The 15950-nt window shown below is 44.4% G+C and overlaps 1 protein-coding gene across 3 annotated transcripts in view; it reads right to left on the bottom strand.

The window, feature by feature from the left end:
- Window positions 1–15950, bottom strand: part of ACO1 (aconitase 1) — a 55583-nt gene that overhangs the window by 37846 nt on the left and 1787 nt on the right. For 2 of the 3 annotated variants that reach the window (XM_066613280.1, XM_066613278.1), the window contains 2 exons: window positions 6602–6719; window positions 4743–4911 (listed from right to left, as the gene is read on the bottom strand). In XM_066613280.1, coding sequence (XP_066469377.1) covers window positions 4743–4911; window positions 6602–6698 — 266 coding nt within the window. In that variant the 5' untranslated portion in view covers window positions 6699–6719. Of the gene's footprint in view, window positions 1–4742; window positions 4912–6601; window positions 6720–15950 lie in introns of those variants that run through there. The other variant, XM_066613281.1, reaches the window with a different exon arrangement.

The raw sequence follows: 15950 nt of genomic DNA, 5'->3' as shown, positions 1-15950 counted from the left end.
TCTGGTGCCAGATCTCAACCCCCATTCCCGAGTAGTGCAGAGCAGCTTCAAGCCGCTCCGTTCTCCTCAGACTTGTGCCACCTCAGGAGGTGGTACAAGTCCGAGGAGACCCATTGGGGCTGCAGTGGCTTACCCAGGGGAAAGGGGAAGAGTTTCCCCTTACCTCTGGCTAAGCCACTTCGGGGCCCAGTCTTGTGCTGGATACAGTGCAGGCCTCCTGGTCTGTCTGTTCCAGTGCAAGATAGGATTGCATTGTTATTGTCAGAAGGTCAGGCAGAAGTTAGGAATGAAGTTGATGTTAATCATTGACAGGCAATTGCAATCAGTAACACAGTCTGGAAAGTAAAGATGCTTATGGGCCCACCCCATCCAACTTTCTAGTGCTGATGCAGTCACAAAGCAACCCCAAGGAAAGGGAACAAACATTCCCTTATATTGAGGAAGCTCCCCACCATGGAAGGCATTGCTGCATTAGCACTGGAAAGTTGGATAGGATTAGGTCTTATGCCAAGAAAAGCTTACTCAGACCTGTCTTAATTTGACTCCAACACTTAAGGCAGTAGTCTGCAGTCTTTTCAGACTTCCAGCCCACTTTCAATCTTACCTGGTAACATGGGGCCCAGTTTTAAAATGCGCATCCCTATCTGTTTCTTCACCTCTGACTTTCCACCATTCACCATCTGTCCCTCCTACTCTTATTGATGGTGATGTTGACAGTGGGATCCACCTTAGGTTGAGATCTGAACTAATTCTGAATCACAGCCCATCAAAGGAATGCCACTGATTCCAAGGCTTAAAGAAAGGCATTTTATTCTGTGGCTGCTTCCTTTGAAAAGGCTTTTTTGCAACCAAGCCACATAAGAACATAAGAACATAAGAACAGCCCCACTGGATCAGGCCATAGGCCCATCTAGTCCAGCTTCCTGTATCTCACAGCGGCCCACCAAATGCCCCAGGGAGCACACCAGATAACAAGAGACCTCATCCTGGTGCTCTCCCCTACATCTGGCATTCTGACTTAACCCATTCCTAAAATCAGGAGGTTGCGCATACACATCATGGCTTGTATCCCATAATGGATTTTTCCTCCAGAAACTCGCCCAATCCCCTTTTAAAGGCGTCTAGGCTAGACGCCAGCACCACATCCTGTGGCAAGGAGTTCCACAGACCGACCACGCGCTGAGTAAAGAAATATTTTCTTTTGTCTGTCCTAACCCGCCCAACACTCAATTTTAGTGGATGTCCCCTGGTTCTGGTATTATGTGAGAGTGTAAAGAGCATCTCCCTATCCACTCTGTCCATCCCCTGCATAATTTTGTATGTCTCAATCATGTCCCCCCTCAAGCGTCTCTTTTCTAGGCTGAAGAGGCCCAAACGCCGTAGCCTTTCCTCATAAGGAAGGTGCCCCAGCCCCGTAATCATCTTAGTCGCTCTCTTTTGCACCTTTTCCATTTCCACTATGTCTTTTTTGAGATGCGGCGACCAGAACTGGACACAATACTCCAGGTGTGGCCTTACCATAGATTTGTACAACGGCATTATAATATTAGCCGTTTTGTTCTCAATACCCTTCCTAATGATCCCAAGCATAGAATTGGCCTTCTTCACTGCCGCCGCACATTGGGTCGACACTTTCATCGACCTGTCCACCAACACCCCAAGATCTCTCTCCTGATCTGTCACAGACAGCTCAGAACCCATCAGCCTATATCTAAAGTTTTGATTTTTTGCCCCAATGTGCATGACTTTACACTTACCGACATTGAAGCGCATCTGCCATTTTGCTGCCCATTCTGCCAGTCTGGAGAGATCCTTCTGGAGCTCCTCACAATCACTTCTGGTCTTTACCACTCGGAAAAGTTTGGTGTCATCTGCAAACTTAGCCACTTCACTGCTCAACCCTGTCTCCAGGTCATTTATGAAGAGGTTGAAAAGCACCGGTCCCAGGACAGATCCTTGGGGCACACCGCTTTTCACCTCTCTCCATTGTGAAAATTGCCCATTGACACCCACTCTCTGCTTCCTGGCCTCCAACCAGTTCTCAATCCAGGAGAGGACCTGTCCTCTAATTCCCTGACTGTGGAGTTTTTTCAGTAGCCTTTGGTGAGGGACCGTGTCAAACGCCTTCTGAAAGTCCAGATATATAATGTCCACGGGTTCTCCCGCATCCACATGCCTGTTGACCTTTTCAAAGAATTCTATAAGGTTTGTGAGGCAAGACTTACCCTTACAGAAGCCATGCTGACTCTCCCTCAGCAAGGCCTGTTCGTCTATGTGTTTTGAGATCCTATCTTTGATGAGGCATTCCACCATCTTACCCGGTATAGATGTTAGGCTGACCGGCCTATAGTTTCCCGGGTCCCCCCTCTTTCCCTTTTTAAAAATAGGCGTGACATTTGCTATCCTCCAATCTTCTGGTACCGTGGCCGTTTTGAGGGACAAGTTGCATACCTTAGTCAAGAGATCTGCAACTTCATTCTTCAATTCCTTAATAACCCTTGGGTGTATGCCATCAGGGCCCGGTGACTTATTGATCTTTAATTTATCAATGAGATCTGAAACATCTTCTCTTTTAACCTCTATCTGACTTAACTCCTCGGTCAGGAGGGGTCGTTTGGGCAGCGGTATCTGCCCGAGGTCTTCTGCCGTGAAGACAGATGCAAAGAACTCATTTAATTTCTCTGCCATCTCTAAGTCTCCTTTTATCTCCCCTTTCCCTCCCTCACCATCCAGAGGGCCAACCGCTTCTCTGGCGGGTTTCCTGCTTCTAACATATTTGAAGAAGCTTTTATTATTCCCCTTAATGTTGCTGGCCATGCGTTCCTCATAGTCTCGCTTGGCCTCCCCTATCACCTTCTTACATTTCTTTTGCCACAGTTTATGTTCCTTTTTATTCTCTTCATTAGGGCAAGACTTCCATTTACGGAAGGAAGCTTCCTTGCCCTTCACAGCCTCTCTAACTTGGCTGGTTAGCCATGCGGGCACTCTCCTGGATTTAGTGGAACCCTTCTTTCTTTGCGGTATACACCTCTGCTGGGCCTCTATTACTGTTGTTTTAAGCAGCCTCCATGCACTCTGGAGAGACTGGACTCTTTTTACCCTCCCTTTCAACCTCCTTCTAACCAGCCTCCTCATTTGAGGGAAGTCCGCCCGTCGGAAGTCAAGGGTTTTTGTTAGAGATTTGCCTGGTATTCTTCCCCCAACGTGCACGTCAAAACGGATCGCAGCATGATCACTGTTCCCCAATGGCTCAGTAACGTTTACATCTCTAACCAGGTCCTGCGTACCGCACAAAATTAAATCCAGAGTCACCTGTCCTCTGGTGGGCTCCGTGACTAGCTGATCTAAGCCACAGTCATTTAGCACGTCAAGAAATCCGGTTTCCTTATCGTGACCAGAACACAAATTGACCCAGTCAATATGAGGATAATTGAAGTCCCCCATGATTACAACCCTGTCCTTCCTTGTCACCTCCCTGATCTGTTTCCTCATTTCAAGGTCCCCATCAGATTTCTGGTCTGGAGGACGATAGCAGGCCCCCAGTATTACATCGCTGCACAAGCCTGGTAATTTAACCCACAGAGATTCTACGGTGGAGTCGGACCCACCTTCAATCTCTACTTTGCTGGATTCTATCCCTTCCTTAACATAAAGGGCCACCCCACCTCCAACACGCCCCTGCCTGTCCCTCCTGTAGAGTTTATAGCCCGGGATTGCGGTATCCCACTGATTCTCCGCATTCCACCAGGTTTCCGTTATGCCCACTATGTCAATATTTTCCCTTGTCACCAGACCTCCCCCAGACCTCCTGGGACATGACCTCCCCCAGTCCCCATCAGTGCAAACTGATGGAAAATAGTCAGTTTAAGTTTCAACTCTGGTAGACAACAGTATGCACTGGAAGAGGGTCATGTCAGCATTGGCTTGAAGCCTGATGACATTCAGGTGTAATGAAAGCAGGGCTGTGGAATTGGTATCAACTCCTCCTTCAACTCAACCCACAAATTGCTTCTGACTCCTCCACTCTTTGCAGCTGGAGTCCGAGCTGTGGAGTCTGAACCAATTTTGGGTGGAGCCAGAGGTGGAGTCAGTACTGGCTCCACAGCCCTGACTAAAAGACCAGTCTGCACGTACCAATGGCAGTCATATGTCTTGTTCAGCATGTGCTGCAGAAGCTATAACTAGGCCTGGACTCAGGGTTTTTCCAGGCACAGGGTCATGTAATTCATCCTAGATCAGTGGTTCCCAAAATGTGGGTTGGGGCCCACTGATGGGTCACGATCTGATTTTTGGTGGGTTGCCAAAGGGTGATGGAAGGATTAGAAAACTAATTGACTCAAGCCCTGAGGCTATTCAAAAATCAGATACTGTAGCTGCTAATTTCTCTCAAAGAGCTGAGCCCCTGCAGTTTGCAAGCATGTGTAAATATAAGGAGACAAATGTTTGAGGGTCTTTTTTCTAGTTATTATTACTTATAAATAAATAAAAAATATATTATTTCTTTCTAGATCTCCTTTTTAAAAAGTCTGGTAAACCGAGGTGGACCCCAATAGAATGTTGTTTAAAAAAGTGCGTCCCGGTGCTAAAAAGTTTGGGAACCACTGTCCTAGAGTAATAAATGCTACATAAAATCAAAAGCAAATTTCAAGTGCTTTTCTCCAGAGACTTTTGTATCTCCAGAAGACTTGTTTAACAAGAACAGCAGCCACGATTCTCAATAAATCCATCAACCCAGAACTCACGTAAAGTCTTGTAGAATAACTCGTGCAGGTTTAAATGGCACTTCAATGTTCTTGTGTTGCATGACACTCCAATTGAGAATATTCTCCACATCGCCCTTCTTCACCAGGAACTCATCACAATTGCGCACTGCGGCCTCCAGCAAGACTCTGATAGAAAAGGGCAAGCATGCTAGAAGTGGGGGGGAAAAACCAACAACGGAGGCTGAGAAAGAAAGTTTTGTTCCCCTCCTCCCACCCACATTGCGTTGCCACAATTCAGCTGCATTTTTCAGACATTTGGGCTACCCTGGCTACTGAGCACCCCAGTCAGTAGCATATGGAAGACAAACCCACATACACAAGGCAGTTGCACTATAATGTAAGGGAAAGGTTCAACTCCCATAAAGGGGAAGAACTGCCTTCTCCCAACAGCTCAAAATTGCTGCTATAAATACAAAAAACATGAGAGGGAAAGGTGCATCTGTACACCCTTGGGGGCTAGTGGTAGACCCATGCTGGGAAGTCTCAACTGCCTTACAATTCCTTGGTGACTGTCAATGACGTATGTGAGGACACATCTTTCCCTTTCATGCTAAACAGCCATTGGTGACAGGTCATCAGTGGCAGAGCACTGTTCTGGCACAGAAGGGTTAAATCCCTCATATCTCCACTTGGAGGATCAGATAGCTGTGAAAGACTGCTAACTGTGACCCCAGAATGCTGTGCCAGGCAGACAGTTGACAATATTCTGTTAGATCAGGAGAGTCAAAGGATACAGGATATAACCCACGGAAGCTCATTATCCAGCCCACGTGATAATTGGGCTCTTCTACGTAGCATCACCATCATCTGCTCTCTGCAAGTGCTCTGATGCAGCTTGGTTGAAAGGGAGGCCCATGAGATAATTGGGCTCTCCCATGTCTTGAAAATATAATCATGATTTGCGTATTTTCTTTTCTATCATTACAGCTAATGTGTTCCAAGGTAAGGAAAAAAAAAGTGCTTATTTCTGGTCATCACCTGCTTAATGATGTCACCTCCTGCTTAATGACATCACTTCAGCCCTCAGCAGGCATCAGGAATGCTCTTTGGCCCGCTGTGTGAAATGAGTTTGATGCCCCTGTGCTAGGCCAACAGTCTCCAAAATCACAATTCACTGCATCACAAAAAAGCTGTCCTGGTGCAGCTTTTTCTGTTCTGCACCACAGCCACCTTTCTTCATGCCCAATTGTCTCACAGCCCCCTGCTGCACAGCTGCTTCCAATACCTGTTGTCCCAGATGCCTGTGTGCCCCAATTTCCAGCAGCTGCCCAGCATGTGGCTGTGAAATGATCAGGTGCAAAGCAAAGAAAGGCAGTTAGTTGTAGCACGGAACAGAAAGCGCCACACCTGGGTGGCTTTCTCATGATGCCGGATCTGACCCACAGGCCACGGTTTGGAGGCCTGTGCTAGGCAAACCGACAGGATCACTTAACAGGAAGGCAGCTTCAGGAAGGCAGGAAGGCAATTTAACACTCACCATAACAACACCCATGCAGCTTCAGCAAATGCAAATGATGTCCATATATACAAGCTGCCTTATGCAAAGTTAGACAAGCGACTACTTCAGGATTGTCTACTGTGACTGGAATTGGCTGCCAAACCCTTTCCTACAACAAGGAAGGAACTGAATGGAAATGCCAGAGACTAGAACCATGGTCATTTTGATTGCTCAGTGCTCTATCACAGAGCCATAGTCCCTCCAAAGTGAGAAGCAGCTCTGAATTTTTTCGAGGGCTCCAGAACCAAGTCATGAGTGTACACACAGGAGCCAGCCCTAAAGCCACAGCTCCCAAACAGATTTCTGCACAGTGCAGCTGTCTCTAATGTAGCCAACATACCATATCTTGGGTCTCCCAAACGGTTCAAATTGAAGAATTTCCTTGCTGGCTGGTGGGGGTCTAAGGGCTCCACGAGATTTGCAAAAGGATTGCTCATGGCTCACACCTCTTGATGTCACTGTGAATGCAAGACAGGATCATGTCAGTGGATAATCATTTACTCAGTGTTTGAGTCAAGTTTTTATATATTTTTTTAATATGCCTGCTTGTTTCGGCGTGTCAAGCACACTGGCAATGCAATTTTCAATGTTACTTCACAGTCAGCCTGGCCATCAAGGGCATTTGCTCAATAGAAATACAATCAGAATCCAAACCACAAAGTTTCATGGTTGTTAAGACATTTTTAAGTTATTGTTGACATCGCCATTGAGTTCGCAACTGAGGGCATTCGAAAGAGTATCTTGTAAAATGAAAACTCTAGGAAAACTATACACATGCATGCACCCTCTTGGTAGATGCAGCCAAAGCATGCTACCCAATTTTACAAGTCAATTTAATGCAGAGGAAGAAGAGAAGAATTCCCAGTTTATAATGACAGCTAAAAGAAGTGACAGCTATTTATAGGACCTATAACCACACATAACTGCACCAAAGTTACCAAAAACACATTTAACTTAACAGTGTCTGCACTAACACTGTTAGTCTTGCTGGTTATTATCCAAACCAAGGGTCATGCTCTCATGGGATATGTTATTATTCCAACTTATGGCTTATGTGTGTGGAAAGCAGGATTCCGCACAATCTGGCTTGTCCTTTTAGGTCATCAGAGAAGGCCTTTTACAAGTGCCGCCGCCTAAGGAGGTACGTGGGGTGGCGGCAAGAAATAGGGCCTTCTCAGTAGTGGCACCAATGTTATGGAACGCCCTTCCCCTTGACTTGAGAATGGCTCCCTCTCTTGAGACTTTTCGGCGAGGCCTGAAGACCCTTTTGTTTAAACAAGCCTTCTGAGTTCATGGCCTTTTTAACATCTTTTTTACATCTTTTAGTATTTTTTACAGGCCTGAATCCTCTATGATCTGCTCTTTTTTTCTGACTTTTTATCTGACTACTGTTTTAATGGTATCTGTTAATGTGTTTTTAATATGTTTTTATTTGTTGTTAAATTATGTTTTAATCTGTTTTTAATATGTTGTAAGCCGCCCTGGGTCCCTTAGGGGAGAAGGGCGGGGTATAAATAAAGTTTATTATTATTATTATTATTAAAGCAGGGATGTGTGGTGCGTGGGTGGCAGATGAGGCATATATCCCTCACTGCAGTTTTCACAATGACTGTAGTTCAAAATGATGTCACTGGGACAGCCTTTACTGACTGCCCCAAAGAAAAGGGATAGGACATGTGAGGCAGCTCTACCATGAAACTCTTTCTGTCTGGCAATATTTCACCAAGTCACAGTGTTCATAGTTAGTTAGTTGGCAACCTTCAGCCTTGAAAGACTATGGTATCGCGCTCTGAAAGGTGGTTCTGGAACAGCGTCTAGTGTGGCTGAAAAGGCCAATTCGGGAGTGACAATCCTTTCCACACTGGGAGCAAGTGCAGTCTGTCCCTGGTCTGTCTCCCTGGCTATGGGCCTTCCTTCTTTGCCTCAGACTGTTGGCCAAGTGTCTCTTCAAACTGGGAAAGGCCATGCTGCACAGCCTGCCTCCAAGTGGGCCACTCAGAGGCCAGGGTTTCCCACTTGTTGAGGTCCACTCCTAAGGCCTTCAGATCCTTAAGGGATCCTTAAGGGATCTGAAGGGTGTTCATGGTGTCTTGTGAATTGTGCTGGCTGCATGCGACCTAGTGTTTGGATACCAAGCAATAGTGCCACACTACTGAAATCTAGCCTGCCTCTGCTAAGGCACATTTGCCTGCTTAACTCCAGAAATGAGTTTCAAAAGACCCACTAATGTGCACAAAAGGTTGGAGTGTCTGGATAAACATAGGCCTAATTTTGTCAATTCAATATCTTGAAAGTAAAATATTTCTTGGAGTGCCAACAAAAAAAAAATAAGAAAGCAGTTGCAACAACTTAATTAGGCCAGAGTGCACTAAATCTGTGGAATAAAATCTTTCATCTTGCCAAACTTGCAGGCATCCCAAAAGGCTTCTGGAACTGGCCAGGGGCCTATGGTCAGAATCCATGTGCTCATATTCAATGACATCATTAGAACATGCAATTTATGCCCAGCTTTAGAGATGAGCTGGATTAGAAATTTAAAGGTGCCATCTAAGATTAGGAAGATTAAGGGCACAATCTACAGCAAGGTTTTTGTAAAAAGCTCACTGAAATTATACTGATGCGAGGTGCACCTCCCATTTATTTCAACGAGGTTTGCACAAGAGAACTTCTGCCCTAAATAAATAGATTTTTGACAGCAGGACTACACTGATGCATCTGCCTTTTCCCCTCAAAATGGCACAAAAATGTTACCCAGCACACAAGCAAAGAATAAAGGACAGTAAAAGGGATCAGGAGAGAAACTACTACAGGTGGGGCCTTGGTACCCATGGGGGATCCGTTCTCAGACTCCCCACAGATACCAAAAGCCATGTAAAAGGAAATTTGTGGTTTATGGCCTCTTCAGCCCTCTGAAGAAGACTGGAGCTGTGCCCCGGATCCCTCAGGAAGGCTTTCTGAAGCCCAAAGAGGCTGCATGTGTTTGCGGGCTTCCGAATGGACCCCATAGCACAAAAAAACCACTACTTCCGGGTTTGGGGTGAAAACTGGAAGTGATGTTTTCATGCCCTTAAAAGTCATTAGGAGGGCCTACATTGAGCCAGATCTGCAGATATAAAATCTGTGGAGAAACAGGGTCCACCTATATCTTCATAACTTTCTTCTAGGTAATTGTTTTCTTTCTTTTGAAGAGAAGTGATCTTATAAACTGTGCAATAGATCAAAAAGAAAATGATCTGGTAGTGGTTACAATTTTTACATATTCTGCTTTTCTGCTGGCAAAGTCTTGAAAAGATGTACATCACTGGAGCCCGCCTTTATGAGACAACACTGTTATAAAAATCTAACTGTAAAGAATTGTGTTTCTTTTTAACATTGAATTGACACATTAATAATACTTATTAATAAGTTCTTTCAGAAAGCTGTAACATAGTTACATCTCAGACATGAAAAATAAATTTAATTATGTCTCTGCCTCAAGGCAGCAGCCTCGAAGGAGAGTTCTATTCCACCAAGTGTAAACGTCAGGGAGCCAAAGATAAGGATATCTGGAGCAAAGTTCATTGCCGACAGTATGGTTTCACAACACATCACTTTGTCTTTTACAAAAGGTACAATCCAGCTCTATAAAGATCCACTGGAATCTTGTTGCCACCCTGGAAGGGGAATGAATTCTACTGACTACGTCTCAAGGTTCTGCACCATACATGTATTGCACAGAAATCAATTCCATACATCTCCCCATCTCTAAGAAGAGAGGGGCTACAGTACCATGATAGCCCGAGCTGAATGAATAATCAAAAGGCATCATTATTCCCATGATACCGACCCTATTCTAAACAAATGGACTATTTACATCGCAGATACCCCTTCCACATACACTGTTGGCTTTGCAGTAAATGGGTGTCATTCAGTGACTTGGCTTCAGAAGCGGCATTGAAAGAGCAGTCAGGGAAAGAGCTGCTTTACAAATGCACATGATCTAGTGAAGAAACAGTCAGGCAATGCCTTCTATCTGGGCATGTAAACAGACCTTTCTTATTCAGGGACAGAAAAGGCAGCTCTGAGCTCACCTATACAACTCTTTTCCCTTTCAGTTTGGGACACAACATTAGCTTTGCTGGTCTGAAGCTGAGGTAGGAAGCTTGACTTAAAGATGGAATAGTGAATGTCGTCTGAATTCTCATCTCCCCTTGCAATGCAGCATATTTGCTCACATCATCCTGGTATCATTAGTGTCCCTGTGGGTACTTATTCAGATCGCTATACCTTAGACCAGGTGTGTCAAACATAAGGCCCGTGGGACAGATGCTGTCCTGAGGAGCTCTTTATCTGGCCCTCAGGTTCTCCCAGCTCCACCATCAGCTGCTATCAGCTGCTGAGTTATGCCACTGCTGAAAGGGCTGACTACAGATATGGGAGATTGGGCTTTCCCATACAGGGTGACCAGATACAGTGGAGGACAGAGTGCCTATACATTTAACCATTGCATAGAAGAGGAAATGCTGGCAGGTGCAGCTCATCATGGAAGAGTTTTAAAAGATGCACCTGCCAACAGTCCCTCTTCTGTACAAAGGTTAAGGATATAGGCACTCTGATCTCCATTGTATCTGGTCACCCTGCTCCCATATCTTAAAAATATGATCAAGATCCGCATATTTTCTCTTCTGTCATTTGCAATTAATGAGTTTTTAAGTGAGAACAAAGTGCTTATTTCTGGTCATGATCTGTTTAATGATATCACTTCCTGTTTAATAATGTCATTTCTGGCCCTCAGCAGGCATCAGGAATGCTCTTTGGCCCTCTGCATGAAACGAGTTTGACACCCCTGATTTAGACCCTTTTGCTCCCTGCCTGTGGCACAATGTACATCTGGTTTCCAGTTGACTCTGTCATTCTAACAGATCATTCCCTTGGGGGATGCTCAATGGTAAAAATATTCTGCTTCAAAGCAAGTTATTTGAACTAGATTCCCTGGGGAAGACTCTACAGACCTTCAATTCTAGACATTTCAACAACCACAGAAGTGGAATAATCCATGTGCTGATTTAATCCATGCAGCACACTGTGACTACTTAACAGCACAATCCAAACTCAATTCTCACACAGCAATGCAATGGCGCGGGTGTGAGCTCCACTGCATTCCACAGGGGAATTTCAGCTGCTGGAGGTCATTTGTACCCTGTGTCCTTGCCCCAGGGTAAGCCCCAGCATCCGCTATGGGTCTATTCAGACCTGCACCAGCGAAATCACAGGTGCAAATCCAAATCCACCTTCCCTCCACCCTGTTCCACCCTCTCTCTGCCCTTCTCCCCCATGCCAGACTTACCTGCTGTGGGGGGAGTCCTTGCAAGTGCCTGCATGCACAGTAAGGCTCAGGCCTTCCCATCAGTGCATTGGCTAGAAGCCCTGTTGCAAAGTGCTTTATGGCACTTTTGTGACACTGTTCACTTCGCCAGCACATCAGATCATTAGGACTGGGCTGTTTGGCTAATGCACGGTGACTCTGGCTATCATCATTAGAGACATTATCTTCAATTGGTATAATTACTAGTATGAACCTTTGGGAGGAGGGGTCAACCCGCTTCCCATTATTACAAAGCAAATGTTGAAAAATGAGATTTTAAGAAAATAAGGTTTATAGCTGAATCCAGTGGTTCACAAACATTTTTGACTGACAACTCCCTTGACCTACCTGACCTATTTTCCTTGTCAGCTATCAGCTTGTCAGTTTCGCAACCCACCAAAAATCTGGTTGTAACCCACATTTTGGGAACCACTGGCCTGGGAGTAGCAAGGCAAACCCTTTGCCAGACAAGGAAATGTGGTTGATCAATACGAGGGAAAGGTCATTAAAACCAGCCCACCCCACTCACAAATATTTCTACATAGCAGTGGGATGTACCAAACAGCCACCAAACAGAAAGCTGGGAAACCGATGCATGCATGTCCTAGACCAGTGGATCTCAAAACTGGGGATCCTGATTTTTGGTGGGCAGTGAAACGGGCAAGCTGATAGCTGACAAAGAAAATGTATTGGACCCTATGGAAACTGGAGTGGAGCGGCACATGCATGTTTACTCATGAGTAGGCAAGTGAGCCTCAGTCCACTTCTAAAGGCAGGCTGAGGGAGAACACAAAACCACCAGAATGGTTCCAATCCGATGACCATGGAGCTCAACAAACTCCCCAGAAGGCAGTGTGTCCCCCTACCCCCAACATAGTAAAAAGGTTAAAAATAAAGGTTTGAGTGGCTTGTAAAACTCTTTTTTTAGTCTTGTAAAACTAGGTGGGTCCCGATAGAGTGTCATTTTAAAAAGTGGGTTCCAGAACTAAAAAGTTTGGGAACCACTGGCCTAGACTGTAAAATTAACACAAAATTATGTACCTTCTCTGCCAACTGAAATACTGAATAAAAACTATATTAGACATTGTGTTTCATGAGTCCCATGCAAAGAAGAAAGAAAAAGAATGGGAACGAATTTCAAGGCCTTTTTAACAACCAGATAATAAATGATTGGACTAGCACATACTGAGAGACACTAACAAAGACCCCCTGATGATCCAATAGGCAAGAAGATAAAGCAGTGGAAAGGTTTAGGGCAGAGGTGTCAGATCAATGGGTTTCATGGTCCACAAGCTCATAACTTCCCTTTCTCAGGTTGAAACTGAACTGCACTGAATCAAGTGAAAGGGGTCTATTATCTAGGGAGGCTGTAAGAAGAGCACCCTTTTTTGAAACATCAAACATGAGAACATCATGAAAGACCCAGTTCCAGAAAGAAAACCTGGTGCCTCAGGGCTTGTGCCCTGCACAAATGTGAAGGGAGTTGTGAATTGCCCACTTCTGCCTTTGATGTATTCTGAGTTAGGCTAAAGCAAGCAGTGCGATATGCAGCTTGACATAACTCAGTCAGGACCCAACCTTGCCACTTTCCTATAAGCAGGCTTCTGCAGTGATGCTTGTGCCATTCGACAGAGGTTCACCTCCCTCCTCGACTGCTTTCAATGCTATGCACTTCCGCTAACAGCCAGCATCTGTATCTCTGAATCAGGGAAGCACGCACACTCTGGAATGGGGAAGGTACTAGATTTCCGCATACTCATATGGCCCTTGGGGTTGGATCCTAACCTTGTATTCCATGAATGGAAGTTCCTTCCATTCATAGAAAATGCCCTTCCATTCACAGAGTGCAAGATGAGGTTCTAACAATCGTTCCAACACTATTCTCAAGCTGGGACATGCAAGTATGAGGAACTGGGTGGGGGGAGAGATGGGAGCTCTGTTGGTACTGCATTGCCAGGACTAACTCTCAGAGGGATAAACAAACACTGCAGCCCTTCTAGAAAATGTTTTTTATATAATTAAAAAATTCAAAATTGGGATTCTCAGAAGGCTAATGTCTTCATTCAGTACCTCATCTCATGCTTTTTCATCATATACAGAGCTCTGGCAATTCTTATTTGTGTGTGTTTATTCCATGAATTTATACTGAAAAGATATACTGAAAAGATACAAGGGCAATGTACAGGATAAGACCTGAAAAACCATACACTGATAGCTCTGAATAGTCTGTACGAAGCCCCTGGTTGTAATGGGCAACTGCAGAATGATTATTATCCAATTTTCACACAGTCGTGTTGTTTTGGACTGGATTTTGTACACATCCACCTATTGAGTCCTTCCCAAGGGCCTAGGATAGGCAGCTATTTTTTTTGTTTTTAATTGTTGTGTTACAAATATCGCTGTAGTATATGTGCTGCCCCTAGTAAGGCGGCCCTTTGTAATTGACTGATGGTGCTTGTGTTTATCCTGATGGTGTTCAAGTGCTTTTCCAGGTGTTTTGGGATAGCACCCAAAACCCCTATGACTATTGGTTTTACTCTTGCTTTCTTGTGCCATAGTCTTTCAATTTCTGTTTGTAAGTCTTTATACTTGGTGATTTTCTCCAGTTCTTTTCTGCTATTCTACTATCATCAGGAACTGCAATGTCTACTATTCAGACTTTCTTATCCTTTTTGTCGTTGATGGTTGTGTCTGGTGTGTTGTGTGGCAGATGCTTGTCGGTTTGTATTCTAAAATCCCAGCACACTTATTTCCTGTTATTAATGGTATTTATATACCTCTTTTCAACTAAAAAGCTCACAAAGAGGTTTACAGAGAAAATCAAATAACTAAGGCCATCTTTATTTTAATTAAATTTACAAATCCAGGGTTTTTTTTAGCTATTAGATTATCTCTTAAGTTTCCTTTTCTACTTACTTCTTTCTCACTTTTCCTTTCCTGTATTACCTTCAAAACTACACACTTACACCCATACCTATCCTACCTTAACTTCAGCAGAGCATGTGCTCCACCGGTGCAAGCTGGCACAAAAAGTGCCATAAAGCACTTTGTGACAGTGTACATTCCAGGAGCCGTATCCTATCTCCCTACTTGGGACTGATCTGCCAATACAGATCAACACAGACTTGCACCAGTTATATAACTGGTGCAGATCCAAGTTGACCTACAGTGGTGGCTGGGGCTTTCCCCAGGGCTAGGGGACAAATGTCTCCTTACCCCAAGACCTCCTACCTGCTAAATTCCCCTGTGGGATGTAGCATAGCCCGCAGTGTCACTGGGGGGAACTTAGGTAGGATTGGACTGGCCCTTGCTGGTTCCCTGCTCCCTTTTCAAGGTTCAAATAATCTGGTACCTAAACAGTATTGCAAAACTGATGAAGAACAAACAGTAGATCTGGCTCCAATGATCTGGAGCAGTAAAAGTACAGGCTTTGAGGGAGGGAGATATTGATCTTTGACTTTCTTCACTGCACAATTCCTCTGTTTGCTAGATATTGCTTCACTGCATGGAACTCTGACATATACAAATGAGTAAACATGTTCGCTTGAGAATCATTCACTGGAGCGTCAAGGCAGGTTGATACCTGGCTATCAAAGGATGGAGTGACCTACTTTAGCAATATATCTCTCTGCCATATAAAGTCATGAGCAAATAGAGAAAAACAAATCTGCCTGAAATGCACAATTCAATTCTCAGATAGGTCAACCATAGATACAACTTTCCAGAACAATCTGGCAAGTTAAAAGATAACTAAATGGCAACTCAACAGGTGCAATATACCAGCAGTCCAGAAAAACAGCACTCTAAATTCCACTGGAAAATTAACAGATGACCCCCCTCCCCACAAAAAGAGGAAAATAGTAGGAAAAGCAGAAAGGCTGATGCACACTGCCCCCACCTCGATTCCTGCCACATATCCTCCATCTCCTTCTTCTTCTCCATCTTCCTCCTGACTTTTCAATAGTTACAAACTAAAAAGAAATCTACCGTAGTGTCTCATGGGTTAAAAAAATCTAAAGACCTTATTCAGAGTTGTGATTAACTTGATGGAGATGTCAAATAATTCCATAGTCAATGCCCTCCTTCAGGTCAATCCACACTTGCTATTTTTTTCCTGTCATGTGTGAAAATATTTCTAGTACCATTTCCAAACACATTTAGGCTCAAGCCACACTTAGTCACAAAGCTCACTGGCTGACCTTGAGTCAGTCATTCTTTCTCAACTTCACCTACCTCACGGGGCTGTTGTGAAAATTGGAGGGGGAGACAATAATAATAATAATAATAATAATAATAATAATAATAATAATAATAATAAATTCATACAGCCGTGTTGAAAAAGCAT

This window comes from Tiliqua scincoides, chromosome 2, assembly GCF_035046505.1.
Source record: "Tiliqua scincoides isolate rTilSci1 chromosome 2, rTilSci1.hap2, whole genome shotgun sequence".
Lineage (NCBI taxonomy): Eukaryota > Metazoa > Chordata > Lepidosauria > Squamata > Scincidae > Tiliqua > Tiliqua scincoides.
Note: the sequence above shows the minus strand (reverse complement) of the source record. Positions and strands in the feature narration are given on the sequence as shown.